The 18283-nt window shown below is 44.5% G+C and overlaps 2 protein-coding genes across 4 annotated transcripts in view; both read right to left on the reverse strand.

Moving 5' to 3' along the window:
• The window catches only part of LOC144891290 (uncharacterized), a 981422-nt gene that overhangs the window by 833602 nt on the left and 129537 nt on the right, over positions 1–18283 (reverse strand). The gene's annotated exons all lie outside the window — the stretch shown is intronic.
• The window catches only part of SMC4 (structural maintenance of chromosomes 4), a 138324-nt gene that overhangs the window by 1546 nt on the left and 118495 nt on the right, over positions 1–18283 (reverse strand). For all 3 annotated transcript variants that reach the window (XM_068127361.2, XM_068127329.2, XM_068127342.2), the window contains 3 exons: positions 6038–6223; positions 5548–5780; positions 1804–1987 (listed from right to left, as the gene is read on the reverse strand). In XM_068127361.2, coding sequence (XP_067983462.2) covers positions 1804–1987; positions 5548–5780; positions 6038–6223 — 603 coding nt within the window. The remainder of the gene's footprint in view (positions 1–1803; positions 1988–5547; positions 5781–6037; positions 6224–18283) is intronic.

Consider the following 18283-nt stretch of genomic DNA (forward strand, 5'->3'; position numbering starts at 1 on the left):
TTAAACATGAAAACATGCACGAACACATAAAATATACAACAAAGGGAGCAGGAGACAAGAGGGGAAGAGAGAGGAAGAGAGAGGAAAGCATACAAGCACAACAACAGTATAGAACAGGGATGTCAGTAGATCTGTGGAAGGGAGAGGGCTGGGGGGAAGGGTGGGAGGGGTGCACGGGACAAATTTCAGGAATGAAGTCGGAGATTGAAAGAGGTGGATTTGGGGTGTTTTAAAGGGGATAGAAAAGATCAAGGTTTTTGGATGGGGGAAGATAAGAGATGGTGGTGAACAGCTGTTTTGAAGACCTGGAGGGAAGAGTGGGATTGAACAGAGTGAGGTTTGTTCCAGAGGCGAGGAAAAAAGGAATTGTGTGAGTGAAGGTGAGCAGAGTCTTGATTTTGGTGGTTTCACAAGAAGAGGGTTTCTGGCAGATCTTGTGCATCCTGCAGGAATATTTGGGGGACAGAGCACAGACAGGGCTGGGGGAGCAAGGCCGGAGAGGAGTCGGTAGAAGACAGAAAGACCACCAACCTGCCTGTGGTGAGTGAGTGAAAGGCCCTCAGAATCGGCTGAAAGACCCTCAGAGTTAGCTTCATCGCGGGGCATTCCAATGATAAAGATTTATTTAAAAGATTTTGTGAAGAGTAGGCGAGTTATTCTGTGCACCATCAACAAATGACAAAATCCTGTCTCCTTCGGTCAGACATCATACCTGACTGGGCCAGTTCATGAAAGACTTGGGCCAAAAAAGTTCCCCGACTGGTCCCACTAGGTGATACTAATTGGGGCTGTTAAGAGTACTTCTAAGTAACCTGAAAACTGCAAGGATTATGTAAAAGCCAAAGCCCTTTAAAATGTGCATAACTCTTTCTCTTGGCACAAGCTGGTCTCAATGTTGACATACGAAAAGCCAGAGACATTATCACAAACATATGCGCATTTTCCCAAGTGATCTGGCTGGACGCCTTACTGATTCCAAAAAATTAAATGAAAGTAAGTTGTGCAGTAACCAAAATATTTGAATGAGTAAAGTGCTGCAAAGATACATCGACGTGTTTGCTTGGTGACAGAACACAGAATAAGTAAAGAATAATCGTAAACACAACTTGTGCAACAGACAGACAGCAAGACACCAATCCATGTCCAATAAACACAAGTCGAACGTGAGCATAATATCAGGGCTGGAAGGGTGGCCTCGAGGTATGCACACTCACCTCTAACCTGGGTTCAAATCCAGACCCAGCTATAAACTGTCATCCTGGTGTTTAACAGGCAAGTCTGTGTGCCATCCCTCGGTTTCATCAATGTGTGTGCCGTCCCTCGGATATATGTTAAGCAGGCGTCCCATCTACCGGCATTAGTTGGTGAACAAATTACAAATTCCTGCTGTTACTTAAAGAGGGAATTGCATCAGCGGCACACCCACGCCCTCATCCAATGCTGCTACCCCGCAGCCTTGTGCTATATACGAAAAAAGAAGAAGCTTGATATCCTGCACATGCAAGGGGTCCACGAGTCAAAATAATCCAATTAGATAAGTATGTCCTGGCAGAACAACCTCCAAAGTTATTCAAAAGCCACACAGCAAAGATACTCGAGCATTTTACTCCAAGCAGAGATATAAAACATTGCATTTACAGGCCATGAACAAACAACTTAACGTAACTTCCCTTCCCTTACTCCTATTTCCTCCCAACCTCTTAGTGCAACTACCCCACTCTCCCTTTTCTTCCCTTTTGCCCTTCAATACCATGTAAGCACCAAATAACTTTTCAGTCCTTTGGTGAAAATAAATGTCCTTACATAGACGTAAAGAGCAACGATGGAGACGTTTTTGAAATCAAGTGCAGCATCTATCTCATCCATGAAATACAACGGAGTCGGCTTGAAGTGATGCAAAGCAAAGACCAGAGCTAGAGAGCTCAAGGTCTTCTCTCCACCAGAAAGATTGAAAATCTTCTTCCAGCTCTTCTTGGGTGGACGCACACTGGAAAAAAAAGGGACAAGATTAAAATGGAAAAGAAAGCGAAAAGCTTAATGATTCAGATGGGGAGCATGACACATCCAATCATAAAGCAATATCGGACAACTGTTTTTGACATTTATACACCTTCTAGAGTCTAGACGCATAAGCCTGGTGTTGGCTTAGCGGTTAGGGTGCGGCTTGGGATCCTAGGATCCTGGGTTCGAATCCCGGTCTATCGCTGAATTAACGCCAGGGGGGTTGACTCAGCTGGTCATCCTTCCGAGGTCGGCAAATGGAGTACCAGTTCACTGGCAATTCCCTGTGTGTCGCAAGAGGCGACCAACAGGGTTGGCGGCAGGAAGGGCATCCAGCCATAAAACATTGCTTCAAAAAGGGGACCACGGTGCCTGAAAAAGGCCAACACCTGCTCTGCAGGGAAAAATGGCCTCTAAAGGTGGTTCTAGAGTCTAGACGCACAATTTGAATGCATATTCATTCCCGCCCCCTCGCAGTGCCACGCCCAACAATGTGCTTCACTTGCAGGGACCCATGGTGGAGATTCCAATTGATGTGGACGTCGAATCAAAGAGGACAACGACTATTGCATTGATATTTTATGAACTCTCTTTTCCACCTTCACCACCACATCTCCCTCTTCCCTTCCCTTTATTTAGTGGCTGATTTTCACATTTTGGGTGGAAAAGATAATTTTACCTGTGCAATGTGCCAAACCATTTCTTTTTGTTGCCTGGCGAGTGTATGGAACAACCAATTCCCAATATATAAGAAACCCATAATCATTTTAAACATTCCATAACCAAATATTTTACTGTAATCCCATAAGGGAGTCTTTCATTAGATCGGTATAAGGATACACAAAATCTGATCAAGTTTTCTCATGTTCACGATTCCGTTTAAAAAAAAAAAATTATTTGTTTAATGGCTCATCATCTAATGAATAACTTACCCTCACAACTCGGCTTCTCATGTGAAAATAGATAAATAAAAATCATTTGTGTGTTTATAACCCCTTTATAAGGTTGGAGAAAAGTCAAAGCCACAAGCAATTACCAAAACAAGCATTGGGGCATCTCTTGTGCAAATTTATAGTGTAAACAAAAATATTTGCTCCGAGGAATTATCCAATTGGCTGGCAGGATGGCAAAGAGGTATGCACACGCACCTCTAAGCTGTCTAGCCAGGGTTTGAATCGAGATCCAACGACGAGCGAGGGCGATTCATCAATGTGTGTGGTGTCCCATCAATGTGTGTGGACGCTAAACAGGATATCCCATCTGCCAACATTAGTTGGTGGACGTTAAGGATCGCACAATGTCCTTCGCGAGGAGGAGGCGAGCAATCGCCCGGCACCATGGAAAAATTCCAAATTCCTGCCCTTAACTAATGCTGGGAAGGCAATGGCAAACCACCCAGCAGAACACCTGCCAAGCAACTGCTTTGGCAGGATTGAACCTGCTTTCAGGCCAGAATACAAATACAAATTATCCAACAATTGTGTAGTTACACAACAAGCAGGGACTTTTGCGCAACACCCTTGGGTTCATGGTATTCTTCAAAGTTAAGGGCTTTAGGAAAAACTTTCATGCCAACCATTTTGTCTTGCTGATGAGCTCTAAAGTCGAACCAATGCTGTCCACCATTTCTGTTCATATAAAATTTTGAAAAACCAAGTGACAATCTGGAATCTAAAAAAATTATCTTTAAAATCATCATTTTATTTAAACTGAAGTATATACTTCAACTCTGCATGGGGTATCGTGTTCTATGAACTCTCTAGTTTAGGATTGTTACCCTGTTTCATATACGGTCATGGTTTTACACAAACCGGTATGTTAGGTAACCAGATGGTTGCCACAAGTGGCTATTTCTCTGCAAATGCAAGAGCACCGAGAGAGAGACTGTAGTCATAGCGAGAATGCATTCGGTCCAGACTAGCATCTCCCTAATCAAACGTAGCATTGTTCTCCTTGACCAATCAAGGTGCTCTTGTTACCTGTTCTTTGCCATAATCACGTGATCATTTCGGTATACCTCATATCCTGCTGGTACTTTGAAGACTTTTCAAAGTTCATCCACAAAATTTGTTGTCGTTCTTGATTATTTGCATTAAACTTTGTTCTTACTATTCCGTATGCTGTTGTTGAAGTTGTGTTTTCAATCTTCTCCGCCAATCTAGCTTCGTGAATTTCTCGATCATTGACTGTTTTCTGCATGCTTGCTTTTAATACGCGTATGAAACGCACAAACCTATGTTGTGTATGCCTGCCTCATCAGGTAAAATAATACATTATTTTTTCTAATAAAATAATTTCATGGAGCTTATAAATTTTAATATTCGTTTAGTCAAAAGTATCGATGAATGTATTCAATTGTCTTAATGGGGCCTCACAACAAGCCGTTGAACAAATGACAAAACCATGATGATTAACCCCCTTCTCTCCAAAAGACAAAAAAAAAACAATTTCTGCATGTCTAATGGGATTTTGTGAAAAATGGAACCCAGGAGAAAGGACATATCATCATCCAAGACCCACATATGATCACATCTTGCTCACTCAGCACCCATTGTTTTGTGACTCCAAATGACAAGTATGCCTTTGCAATGACAGCAATCACATGACTGCAAATGGTCTACTGCAGTTCAACTGAGATAAGACATTACTGGGTAATGGATTCAATCACATTACAATGTCAAACTTCATAATAATACCCTTTGAAGTGTATAAGGTCTACCCTTTTTAAATAGCAAAATATGTGGCTACCAATAAAAATGGTGATGCTATTGCTTACGGTATGAAAGGTGCTATCGTTATGGTACATGACTATTGAACCACAATCACACCAGTTATAATAAATATCCCCGAGTGAGCTGATTGCCATTTCTTGAGGTTGTAGAACTTTCAGACCTCAGCTGATTTGGGGAGACGCCCCCACTCCCTCTGAGAGGCCTCCAGATATGAAAAATCTAAGACCAAGCGATCCTAAGGACCAACGAGTATAAGGGCTATATTGTGTTTCAGAACAATCAGTTGGTAAATAAGGAACGAGTAGGAATCCAAAGTTTCAAGTGGAAACCCTCCCCTTCCTCTCCCCCACCCCCCCCCCCCCCCCCCTCTTCACTTGGGAGCCCCCATGATCCGATATTGGAAAATCTAGCCTGGGCGATTGTGCGGGCCATAGAGTAGAAGCACTCTATCGGGTTTCAGAGCAATAGGTTGGTAAACAACGGATGAGTACGGATCCGAAATCTGGGGAGTACACCTCCCCCGCCGCCACCGCCCTCCCACCCCTGGGAGCCCACGTGATCCAAAATCGAAAAATCGAAGCCTGAGCGATTGTGCCGGCTACTGTCTTGTAATCATGTGTCAAGTTTCAGAACAATCAACCAGGTGATAAGGAACGAGTAGCAAAAATAGAAAAAAGTTAAAAGGACAACCATGCGGATGGCTAGAAATCTGAACATCACGACCCATTTTATAAGTTAATCTCTTCAAGAATCGAGATGACATGACCTAAAATCTATAAACATGGATAGTGACAAAGATTACACAGAACAGAACCTGAAGACTATTCCGTCAGAGAAAGGGTCCAGGCTGTCGGCGAGCTCTAGCTCTGCATCCCCGCCTTGCGTCAGCATCTGGTAATTTTCCTTGAGGCGCATGCTGATGATGTTGAACCCAGACATGAAGTTATCGAGACGCTGGCGGCGCAGGTCCTCATGAGCATGGCGAAACTCGTCCCGTTCAGATGTTATCGCGTCAAGCTCTGCCACGCGCGCCATATACACCGCTTCCTAATGAACAAGAAAACGCATCTTGTGTACAAAACATCAAAGCAAACACATTTAAAAAAATTGGCAGAGCAGGTTTGGTATCTTCATGCAGAAGATAAAAAAAACAAAACATGCAAACTTGCTTTCCTCAGGAAACCACCACTCAAGTTAAAAAGTGGATCTTTAATGTCTGGGGATAGGAGATCCATAAAATGATATCAAACTAGGAAAATGGGTGGAAAAAAACTGGCTTGACATCTCTGTGTTCAGTTTCAGACCTTCTTGCGGAACTCTATGATGGTAGCCATGTTAGGCTTTTCAAGTTGAAGCTGTTCATCCAGCACAGCAATACGATTCTTCAGTTCGGAGATAGAAGGCAGTGATTCGGCCTCAGTTGGGGAAAGTTGCGGCAGTTTCTCAAACTTCCCGGAGCCGTCCAACAGGTGCAAGCTGAGTTTGGAAATCTGCAGAAAACAAATTATTTCCTTCCACATCATGTGCATCGAATGTGCAGTCATTAATAATTTCATGAAAAAAAAATTAATAGAAAAGTATTCCAGAGATAAATAAATAAAAAAAGCACACAATCTGCTAAACAGTGGTTTCCCTAAATACAACCAGCTTGCTTTACATAACAGTACAAAGGCTATAAAAATAAGAGCAGGGTTTCTAGGCTCTAAACAAGCAAGTTTAAAAACAATTGCAGTGGACATCATCAAAAATATCAATCAAGCAAATGTAACCTACCCATGGCCGGGTACTGCCGAAGCCGTTCCAAGGCAAAGGTTATGTTGGATAGTTTGTCGTTGCCTTCCCAGCAGTCAATAAAAAAAAAATAATAAAAAAAAACCTTTAGAGGCCATTTTTCCCCGCAAGCGGGGGTTGGCCTTTTTCGGGAACCGTGGTTGTTGTTGTTTTTTGGTCCCCTTTTTGAAGCAATGTTTTACGGCCGGATGCCCTTCCTGACGCCAACCCTTTTTGCCGCCTTTAGCGACAAACAGGGAATTACCAGTGAACTGGTACTCAATTAGCCGACCTCGGAAGGATGACAGGCTGAGTCAACCCCCCTGGCGTTAATTCAGCGATCGACTGGGATTCGAACCCAGGATCCTGGGATCCTAAGCCGGCACCCAAGCCGCTAGCCCAACACCAGGGTGTTGATAAATTTGTTGATAAAATGTTGATAAAGTCAATCAGAGGAGAAATTTGAAATTCAACCACAGTACCACAATAACTCGCCTACTCTGCAGTAAATACACTGTGGGATATATAATGTCCACGAACAACAAGTGCTGGCAGACGGGCTCTCTAGATTCACGTCTTTCCATGGGATAGCACACCAGGATGCCAGTTTATAGCTGGGTCGAGATTTGAACACAGGTGAGACAGCTAAGTGGCGAGTGTGCGTACCTCTCGGCGATCCAGTCAGCCCCCAAATAAATCAACAGGACAAAAAATATTACATTTTTAATCTCCAGAAAGTTCTGTACCAATGCACATTTTACATGCATCAATGGTCTTTCTGATTCGGCAGAAAGAAAAGCACTGGTTTTTTTCACATGAACACGAAGTACTTTCGTGAATGAAACCCCAAACAATTCTAAGTAAAGCAAGCAATCTGCAAAATAAAATGCATATCTCTCCAAACTCTCTGCTATGGCATCCAAGGCCAACTCCACACATGGATCACTGACTTCCTCTACTCTGGTAGCCAACATGTGGCACTTCTTGGGATCCTTTCATTTCCTCTCCCTGTCAAGGCTGGCGTACCACGAGGCAGTACAGTCCTTTCAGAGAGAGACAGAAAGAGACAGAGAGAGACAGGGAGAGACAGGGAGAGAGACAGAGAGACAGAGAGACAGAGAGAGAGAGAGAGAGAGAGAGAGAGAGAGCGAGTGGGTGGAATTTCTCAGAATCGAAAGACATACTCCAGGGTGTTCGACTAGATTGTGACTTTTGTCAAGGTCTGAAGAGAGGGAAGAGGCTGCTGCCTGTCTGTCAGAAGGATGAGGGATGTCATGGCAGAAAGTAGAGTCATCAACAAAGAGATAGAGAGGAGTCAGAGAGATCATTGATGAAGATTAAGAATAAGATGTGGCTGACAACACTGCCTTTAGGTACTACAGCGTTGACAGGGTAAAGAGAAGAAAGGGTTCCATTGAGAGCCACACGTTGGCTACGAGAGTGGAGAGATTCAGTAATCCAAGAGTGGAGTTGGCCTTGGATTCCATAGGCAGAGAGTTTGGAGAGCAATGCACGATGCCAGACTGTATTGAAAGCTCGATATATGTCAAGAGAGCCGGCCCTGATCTGATGTCTGATATTGAGGGCATTCGTCCATTGTTGGGAGAGTATAAGCAGCATGTGCAAGGTGGAGTGACCAGGTCTGAATCAGAATTGATATGAGATGAGGCTGTTGAAGAAAAGGAATGATTTTATGTCAACTGCAATGATGGATTCCATGACCTTGTTGACGATTGAAAATAAGCTAATTGGTCTGCAGTTAAGGGGAACGGTTTTTGCACCTTTTCTATGTAATGCATTTATATTGGTTAATTTCCACACATTATAATGGAAGATGACTTATGGCAAATGACAGGGTGAAAAGGGCAGAGAGAAGAAATGCAAGAGCAGCAGAGCAGATTTTGAGGACTCATGAGCATTGATGCCGTCTGGTCCAGTTGCAGAGTCAGAGTTTAGGGTTGCCAGAAACGTTTCCACCTTCTCAAATGCAAAAAGACACAGGGTCCAGCAGCAGTTGTGTATGACTGGGAAGACTAGGTACAGAGAGAGAGAGGGAAGGGGGTTAGGCGGGGGGGGGGGGGGGGGTAGTTAGGGACACAATAATTTGAAGCAAACAGAATTGAGGCATTCGGCCTTCTCACGTGCGGAGGTGGCTGTGGTGCCATTTGAGGTAAGGGAGGGGATGGAGGGGGAACAAACACCAGAAACGGATTTGACCAGACGCCACCAGGATTTGGAAGAGGGAGACAGATAAGAGAGTTCGGTCTTGAGATTGGACAGATGTTTTCTGACTCTCCTGAGAGTGGACTTGCACTTGTTTCGGGCTTTGTGGAGTGATCTGAGGTTATCTTAAGTTGGATTTACCTTCCGGGGAGGAAGGGGAGGGAGGTTGGGGGGGGGGGGGGTAGGGGTAAGTTGTTTTAAAGCAACTGCGTCACCACAGGGTTCAGAGTACCAAAAGCAGCAGGATTAAGTGAAGACGAGATGGGATGAATCTGTGCATAAGGGAGCAGGTTTCTGTGGAAGAATTCCCAGGATGAATTAATATCAAAGGCGGTGGGTATAGAAGACCAGTCCTGAAAGCGTGATGGCTGCTTGCAGTCCTTGCCAGTTTGTCTGAGTGAACTGGCAAACTTGCCGGCACCAGGTTGTTCTCTGAGAATGGCCAGAGACATGTTGACCTTCACAAGCACATCAGATGAGCCAATTGGGGCATAGGACAAGCAAGATACATTGGCAGGGATGTAGCTCATCACCAAATCCAGAAGGGAAGATTTGCCATTGGGAGAGATTTGGGTGGGAAAATTCATGGAATGAGTCAGTCACATGGAGTCACAGAAGTCCTTTGCAGAAGTGCCATGGCTGGAGAGAGAGAGGTACCAACACTCAGCCAATTAGCATGGTGACAATTGAAGCCACCACATATGAGGAAGAGAGATTTGCGATGAATGATTAAAGGCTGGTCCATGCCGTCTGAGAGAGTTTTATATTGAGTCGTCACTGTTGGGAGGACGGAACAACACACAGACAAACATGAGGTGGGAGTGGAAGGCAAGTCACAGCCAGATGTACTCCTGGGGTTTGGGATGTGCTAGAGCAGCACATGGGGAGTGAGAAATGAAGTTCTTGATGTACAGCACAACTCCGCTGCCGGACGGGGTTCAGGTCCATCAAACCGGAGCTGACAATAGCCATGGAGACACACTAAGGAATTGTTGTGAACAGGTTTTAAGATAGAGAAACGTTTTATTCAGTTTGGAGATATTGCGAATAAGGGGTGTGTAAATGAGATTCAAATTTGGATTTTTTTTCCGATGTTGGTTGTTTGGGGGGAGGGGCGGGGGATTTCGAGTGTTTATTCCTGTTTTTTCCCCAAGTGAAGGATGAGGGATATTTTGATTGAATTTTTGACAGAGGGGAAATGGATTGAGCTGAGGGATCAGTTTTAACAATAAATTGAATAAATAAAATGAGCGAAAATGTATTTATTATTTCCGATGTTGGTTGTTGGGTTCCCTCACCCCCACCGCCCATCCCCCGAGTGTTTATTCCTGATATTTTCTCAGTGTAGAAGGAAAGATATCCTGTTTGAGTTTCTGAGGGAGGAGGGGAAATAGATTGAGCTGAGGCATCAGTAGTAACAATAAAAAGAAAACTAAAAGCAAAAGAAAGGAGGACAGGCACACCCGACTATGTCTGCAGCAGGTAGGCCACAACTTAAACCCTGAAGACAAAAACAAATCAACACAGCAGAATATGGTTTGGGACAGAAAAAGCGACGAAAAAAAAGGAATAACAACAAAACAGTAAACCACAACATAAATGGTTGGTGGAACTTAGCTTAGAAGTGGGTATGACTAAACCGACACCCCTCACTGGCTTTGCTAGTGGGGAGGGTGACTGTGACACCTTGCCAGGCCCACACCTGGCAAAGGTCGGACGAGCACCCGTAGGGAGCCAACGGCCATCCAGTAAGGAGATTGTGTCTTCCAAAAAACACCCATCTGGTTTTGACTGCTTCAAGTCATACCAAAGATTTTATAATGGTACGTGCTGCTTCCTTGCTTGAAAAGGATAGAGCACGGACAATCCACATCGGTTGGAATCCATGGGGAGGAGGAAATTCCTCTTGAGGAAATGCCCTGCTGAATACGGTAAGAAAAGTGGCGCCATTGTTATGACATTGCTGGTACCCAGAGTATCCCAGGAAGTGACGGTAGTGCCAGCAGTTCCCCTAAACTTAGTGGCTGTTTTAAGTGTTTGTCGTGTGTGTGTGTATGTGTGTGTGTGCGTGCGTGCTCTATTACGAGCCTTAGTCCAAGTTTTTTGTTTTTTTTAAGTACTGGTAGGAGAGCACGCCAATCAGTTGTCCACATGAGCAGATGCCCGAATGTCTGCCTCTATCTTATTTGTCCAAGTCTGCCTCTATCTTGGCCTTCAACTCTGCTGTTGGTGTTTTCCCCCTCACTACTGTTTCTTTTGTCTTGTTGAGGTTTATTGTGGTTTTATTATTTTTTAAATGAGATAAAAGAAAAATTTGTATGTTACGGGTGCAATACCCAAGAGAGAATGTCACTTCCTTCCATTGGAATCATTGTAATTGCTTCAGCTATTATTGTGCTAGATGGTGAAAATGATGATTGGAAAGCTCTTGGTGAACGTCATCTCGGGAAAAACTCCGCAGGTTGGTCGGAGCGATGAAGAGAAGGACAAGTTCTGGTGTGCGATAGAGAAGCTGATGGAAAACGTGAAAGATGAGGAAGTTGTTGTGGTAGGGGGAGACCTAAATGGACATGTGGGAAGGAGTATGGACGGTTTTGAGGGAGTTCATGGGGGTTACGGATATGGTGTGAGAAATGGAGAAGGTGAAAGGATTTTGGCATTTGCTGATGGAGCCGATTTGTTGATTTGTAACACTCAGTTCCAGAAAGGGGATAATAAGCTTGTTACATACACGTCAGGTGGATCGACGACAACCGTCGACTACCTGATGGTGCGTAGGCGAGATAGGGGGCACCTCCGGGACACAAAGGTGATCCCGGGGGAGGAGGCTGTTTCACAGCACCACTTGGTTGTCTGCGACATAAGGGTGAAAGATGCGAGGAGAGCTCGGCGGGTGAAGTACCAACCGAGAATGAAGGTGTGGAGGTTGAAAGAGGTGACAGTAAGGGAGGCATTAAAAGAGAGGCTGAGTAAGGTAGAGGATGATGTGGTTCAGCTTGAACGTGGTTGGATGTCAATGAAAGATAGTCTGTTGGGAGCCGTTGGTGAGGTATGTGGATGGACAAATGGACCACCGAGGCACTCGGAAACATGGTGGTGGGATGATGAAGTTGGAAAGAAGATTGACGAGAAGAGGAAGAAGTTCAAGGAGTGGCAGAAGGCAAAGGGTATGGGGGCAGAAAAGGCAGAGCATGAAAGTTATAAGGCAGCCAAGAAGGCTGCAAAGAAAGAGGTAGCAAAGGCGCAGGAGGCATGTAGGAAAATGTTCAGAGAACGCTTGGATTCGGAAGAGGGTCAGAGAGCAGTATTCAGGATTGCAAAGCAGATAGCGAAAGAGAGGTGTGATGTGATGGGGGTGAGTTGCTTGAAGGATGAAGTGGGACAAATCGTTGTGGACCCAGATGGAATTAAAGGAAGATGGAAAAGATATATGGAAATGCTGTTGAATACAGAGAATGAATGGGATGGCAACATAGAGAGTAACCCAGTTTTAGGACCGGCAGAGAGAATAACTGAGAAGGAAGTTGAGGAAGCGATAAAAGCAATGAAGAGTAGAAAAGCGGGAGGGTCGACGGGAGTTGTGGGAGATATGTTGAAAGCAGCAGGAAGTTGGGGTGTGAAGAGAATGACAGAGATCTGTAATCTGGTGGTGAAAGAAGGCTGCATTCCAGTGGATTGGGAACTGAGTACCCTCGTCCCTCTATAGAAGGGGAAAGGTGACCCTCTGGAGTGTGGCTCGTACCGAGCGATAAAGTTATTGGAGCATGGAATGAAGGTATTGGAAAGGGTGTTGGTGTTGGAGAGGAGGATAAGGAAGAAGGTGAAGATCGACGAAATGCAGTTTGGATTTATGCCAGGAAGAGGAACGACAGACGAGCTCTTTATTGTGAGGCAGTTGCAGGAGAAGTACATGGAGAAGAGGAAGAAGTTGTTTCTTGGGTTTGTTGATCTGGAGAAAGCATTCGATAGGGTTCCACGCGAAGTATTGACATGGGCATTAAGGAAGTTAGAAGTGGAGGAATGGTTGATCAGAGTAGTGATGGCAATGTACAAAAGAGCGCGCACAGCTGTAAGGACGAAGGACGGGAACAGTAGTGAGTTTGAGGTGAAGGTGGGAGTGCATCAGGGGTCGGTACTAAGTCCACTACTATTTGTAGCTGTGATGGAGGTGCTGGCTCAGAACATAAAGGAGGGTTTACCGTGGGAGTTGTTGTATGCAGATGATCTGGTGTTTATTGCGGAAAGTATGGATGCACTGAAGGAAAAGATGAATAAGTGGAAGGAATGTATGGAGACAAAAGGTCTGAAGGTGAATATAGGAAAGACGAAGGTGATGGCAAGTGGTAAAGCATGTGGTGAGGTGGAAAGAACTGGGAAGTGGCCATGTGCTGTATGCAGGAAGGGTGTCGGAGTGAACTCCATTCAATGTACAATGTGCGCCGAGTGGGTTCATCAAAAATGTAGTGGTCTGAGAGGGTCATTAACCAGTGTGGCAGCTACATTCAAATGTAAGGTGTGCACAGAGGGAGCTGCAGATGGAGGAAATGTTGAGTTGGATCTTGGAGACGGCGTGAAGCTGGAAGGTGTGAAAACATTTTGCTACCTCGGAGACATGCTGAATGGAGAAGGTGGATCAGACATGGCAACGGTTGCTAGAGTGAGATGTGCATGGAAGAAGTTTCGGGAACTGAGTGGCGTGCTGATGAGGAGGGGAGTGTCGTTGAAGCTGAAGGGAAAGGTGTATGCTGCATGTGTGAGAAGTGTTATGATTTATGGGAGCGAGACATGGGTCATGAATGTAGAGCAGCAACGAAGGCTGGAAAGGGTGGAAATGCGAATGGTTCGGTGGATGTGCGGAGTATCGTTGAGAGAGAGGAAGACAAATGATGAATTGCGAAAGATGATGGGAATAGAGCCTGTGATTGATGCTGTGAAGAGGAACAGGTTGAGATGGTTTGGTCATGTGTTGAGGAAGGATGAAAGTGACTGGTTGAGAAGAGTGATGGAAATGAATGTAGAAGGAAGTAGAGGACGGGGAAGACCGAGAAAGACTTGGCTAAAGATGGTGGAAGAAGAAATGTGGGCAAGGGGGTTAACAAGGAGAGATGCAGAAAATAGGGCAAAATGGAGAAGATTGTCATGGGGACTAGGGTGGTGCTCAAAATAATTTAAAAAAAAAATTTACTGGGACATGGCTTTATGTTGTTCCTTTTGTTCCAAAATGAAAAGACACCAAATATGAAAGCAATCTGATTTTATTTAGGGGTGCCACATCAGCCTTCAAACTAAAGGTGTCTACAAAACTTTTCTTTATATGGATCGAAAGCAAAACCAGAAGTTTGTTTTATGAAAATCCACCCTCCACTCACTTTCTATGTATTCTAGCAAACACAAGTTACAATAGCTGCACAAATAGCACTATATTGCTATGAAAACTCAAATTCAATGATAACAATCCAAATGTTCAGTTCATAAAATGAAGAGACACCATATCACATAATATTAAAAAACCCAAATATAATGAGAAATGTAACTCCTATTTCTGGGCCTGTTTCACCACTGTTGCCTTCTTGGCATCGGGGTACATCTTCCTGTGAGCAGCAACAACTTGGAGCAGAGCTTGCTTTTGCTCTTCATCCTTTGTAAGGAGCTTATTGTAGTCTTGTATCAATGCGACACCCCTTTCTGCCCTGTCGTTCACCACGACTAAGCCACTGGCGGCTTTCTTTGCTTCCTGAAAGCTGGTTTCTTGCTCCCATGAACCAGGATCCTTATCCATCCAATCAGTTGGGGTCCCTAGGATGCTGAAGAAATGCTTGGTGTGTTTTGTTATGAGGCCAGCGATTGACAGGGCGGTTCCTCGTTTGATAGCTGGTCTCTTTGGAGAGGGGTTTTCACCGTCATTTTTCAATGCTTCAATCATATTGATCTTGCTTTCTTTGTCAATTCTGGTGTCAAAGAATGCAAATGCCACTAGTACTGGGCCCATGTACCACGTGTGGCGGCCAAGTGCCTTCAAGGCTGCCTGAGCCATCTTCTGATTGATTTGTTCAAACTTTTCCAACTTCTTGAAGAGGTTAATGTCATTCAGGGGAGCCTCAATAGCTTGTGGAGCCCGAAACCAAGCCTGTACATACACAAGGCAGACAAAAATGTTGAAGGCTCGGAGTTCTCTCGCCTCTCGAAGTGTCAAGTGGAACTCTGACCGAAACATGAACACCTGTAGTGAATATAGTGCTTTTGCCATCCATCTGGCTCTGTGCATTGCTCCTGGAGCCATGATCCGGATTCCACAAGGTGGGATTCCTCCCATGTAGATGACAGTCAGTTCTAGGAGTTCATGATAATCATCTCGTGGCTGCTGATCTTTCAAACACACAAGAGCAAATTCCAGAGCTTCATCCATCATGTCATTGTTCTGTGCAAACTCAGCTGCCGTATCAGGATCTGTGAATCCATTTTTTGGTTGGTGATGGGCAATGGACGGCCACTTCGCCTGAAACCGCTTAAAAAGCTGGATGTCAGGGCCTGATGAAGGACCGAAAAGAGTGGTGAAAACATCTCCCAGAATGATTTCATGCGCATGATGGCGGCAAGCCAAATGAAGTAGTTCAGTCTGTAGCTTCTTTTCAATGAGGACAGCAGCCCCTCCACGAACACCTGAATTGCTGGCCGTTGTGTCAAAAGACAAAGCCTTCACCTTGCCCACAAGGTTCCAGCTCTTCAGTGTGTCCACTACAGCGGTTGCCATAGCTTCTCCTCCCCCGTCAGGTAACTTGGGAACATTCAACAGCTGCTCCATTCCATGGTACTGGTTGGACACAAGGATTGGAAGACGATCCACCTTCACATGCACAAAATCTCCAGTGACATCGGGAAGAAGCTTTCCATCCCAATGGACCACTAAAGGACCCTGCACATTATGATGAAATGCTTCTTTTATTTCGTCCATGGTTTTGCATCGATGCATCATGCGATTCCGCCGCACTGTCCATCGGTTCAGTGCCAGCTCTGCAGGATCCCATCCTACTGCTCTACAAATGGATGCCAAGTTGTGGACAGCCATTCGGTCACTTGTTTTCGTACGATCCAAAGAAGCTGCGACTTCAGGAGTGACAATGTTGATAGGCCTTCTTTTCTTGGGACGAGATATCCCACCATCAGATGATGAAGAACCAGCCTGTGCCGTGGTCTCAGAGTCAGAGTCTGAGTCTGTGACTTCCATAGCAGTAGCACCTTTCATGACCATTTCCTGTCTCTTATTTTCCTTCTCTGCCTTAGTCTTCTCCTTTTCTTCCCTTTCTTTCTTTCGCTTCGTTTTTGCTTCCAACACAGTGTCTACAGATCCCATTGAAGCCTTCCTCTCTGAGAATTGATCGTGAAGAAACTTCCTGTCCTCGGGGTTGGTGATTATGGCCTCCGAATCTGCATGCCTAAGATCAAACGTCTTCTCCAAGGAGGCCTTAAAGGATGCTTCCTTTTTCTCTTGGGTCGCACCACCCCGCTTTGCACCTTTTTGGAGGCTCCTCCATTCTTCATATAGCCTCTCCAAACGATGGATGCAGTGCTGCTTCGTCGTTGTAGGTAGGTGAGCTTTTTCCCAGAACTTCACAACCTCTTCAATGGTGAGGGTTGCACTCTCCCGGGCAGTGCGATTCTCCTTCTTCAGGTGATGGAAAAACAGGACAAGAGATTGATGCACAGTCGGGAGCTTGGCACCTTTGATGGCATCTCCAGAAGTGGACCCAATGAGATACACATTATCCTGAGCCCGAGTTTGCAATGAAACACTGGTACTAGCACATGCCATATCTGCAAAATAAGCAAGAATGTGGGTAAAATCCTGTTAATTCTTACTCCACAGGGTCACTCTCTACAAAAGAGCCACAGTCAATAAGTTAGGCCTACATATTACACACTAAAAAAGCGTACCCCTGACCCCAGGAACCTGTACAAAACATGCATGAAAATTGCCCAGATAGTGATCATAGGAAGTCTCAAAACTGTATGTATAATATATTGTATATAACTATATATATAATGTATAATGTGTATTTATGTATATTTATTATTTAATGTATATTTACTATATATTTATTTTTAATATTATATTTAATGTATATATATAATTATGTATTTATTTTGTGTATATACAGCCCAAAAAATGGGAATTCCTATTTTTGCATGGGGGAAAATTCATCACTGATGTGGCACCCCTAAATATTATTGGATTCCATTCAAATTTGGTGTGGTTTCCTTTGACACCAAAAGGAACAAAAATAGACCATGTCCTGGAGAAAATCTGCATTTTGATTTTTTGAAGCCCACCCTAATGGGGACCGCAAGGCTAACTCCCGCTCTAGCAGGGAAAATGGCCTTAAAATGCATGTTGTTGTTGTTGTTGTTGTTGGATGACATTTATCAACATTCTGGAGATGAACAATTTGACGATTTTATAATTTCTTGATCTGGTACTTTACAGTGATATATTCTGGCGTCTTTTTCATTCTTGTTACTTAGAAAAACGTTTGAGAATAAAAGGTAATAATAATAATAATAATTCATTTATTTTGTATAGCGCTTTTCCAGAAGCCCAAAGGCGCTTTGACAGAGTGGAAAACATAATGCATAACAATACATGAAAACAACAATTGCAAAAAGACAAGAATCAAGAAAACAAACAGCAGCGATATACGGCATATATATAAGACAAGAATCAAAAAGACAAGACAAGAATCAATAGGGAAATATTTAAAGCAAAAGGAGGGAGAAGGAGAAGAGATAGTCAGGGGTTAAATGCTGTGGGTTGAATGTTGAATGCAGCGTTGAACAGGTGGGTCTTTAGTGATGTTTTGAATGTGGTGAGTGAGGAGGAGTCTCTGATGGTGTGAGGTAGTGAGTTCCAGAGGGTGGGAGCAGCGATGGAGAAGGCCCTGTCCCCCCAGGATCTGAATTTGGTCCGGATGGAGGGGGTCAGGAGGTTGGTACCAGCAGAGCGGAGGTTGCGGGTGGGAGTGTGTCTGGAGAGGAGGTCAGCCAGGTAGGATGGGGCCAGGTTATGGAGGGCTTTGTATGTCAAGAGGAGGATTTTGTACTGGATTCTCTGGGGGATGGGGAGCCAGTGAAGCTTGTAAAGGACGGGGGTGATGTGGTCACGGGTCCGGGAATGAGTGAGTAGACGGGCAGCGGAGTTCTGAATGTATTGGAGTTTATTGGTGATTTTTGAGGGTGAACCATAGAGGAGGCTATTGCAGTAGTCCAGACGGGAGGTGATGAAGGCGTGGATGAGGGTTTCTGCAGCCGTGGAGGAGAGGGATGAGCGGAGACGGGCAATGTTTTTCAGGTGAAAGAAGGCTGACTTTGTGATCTGTTTAGTGTATTTGTCGAAGGAAAGGGTTTGGTCAAAGATGACGCCAAGATTCCGGATGTGAGGGGAGGTGGATACTGGGATACCGTCGATGTTGAGGGCAAAGTTATGGGTGGATTTTGTGAGCGTTTTTGGGCCAATGATGATTATTTCAGATTTATCACAGTTAAGCTTGAGGAAGTTGATTTGA

This window comes from Myxine glutinosa, chromosome 1 (genome assembly GCF_964187855.1).
Source record: "Myxine glutinosa chromosome 1, kmMyxGlut1.1, whole genome shotgun sequence".
NCBI classification, from domain to species: domain Eukaryota; kingdom Metazoa; phylum Chordata; class Myxini; order Myxiniformes; family Myxinidae; genus Myxine; species Myxine glutinosa.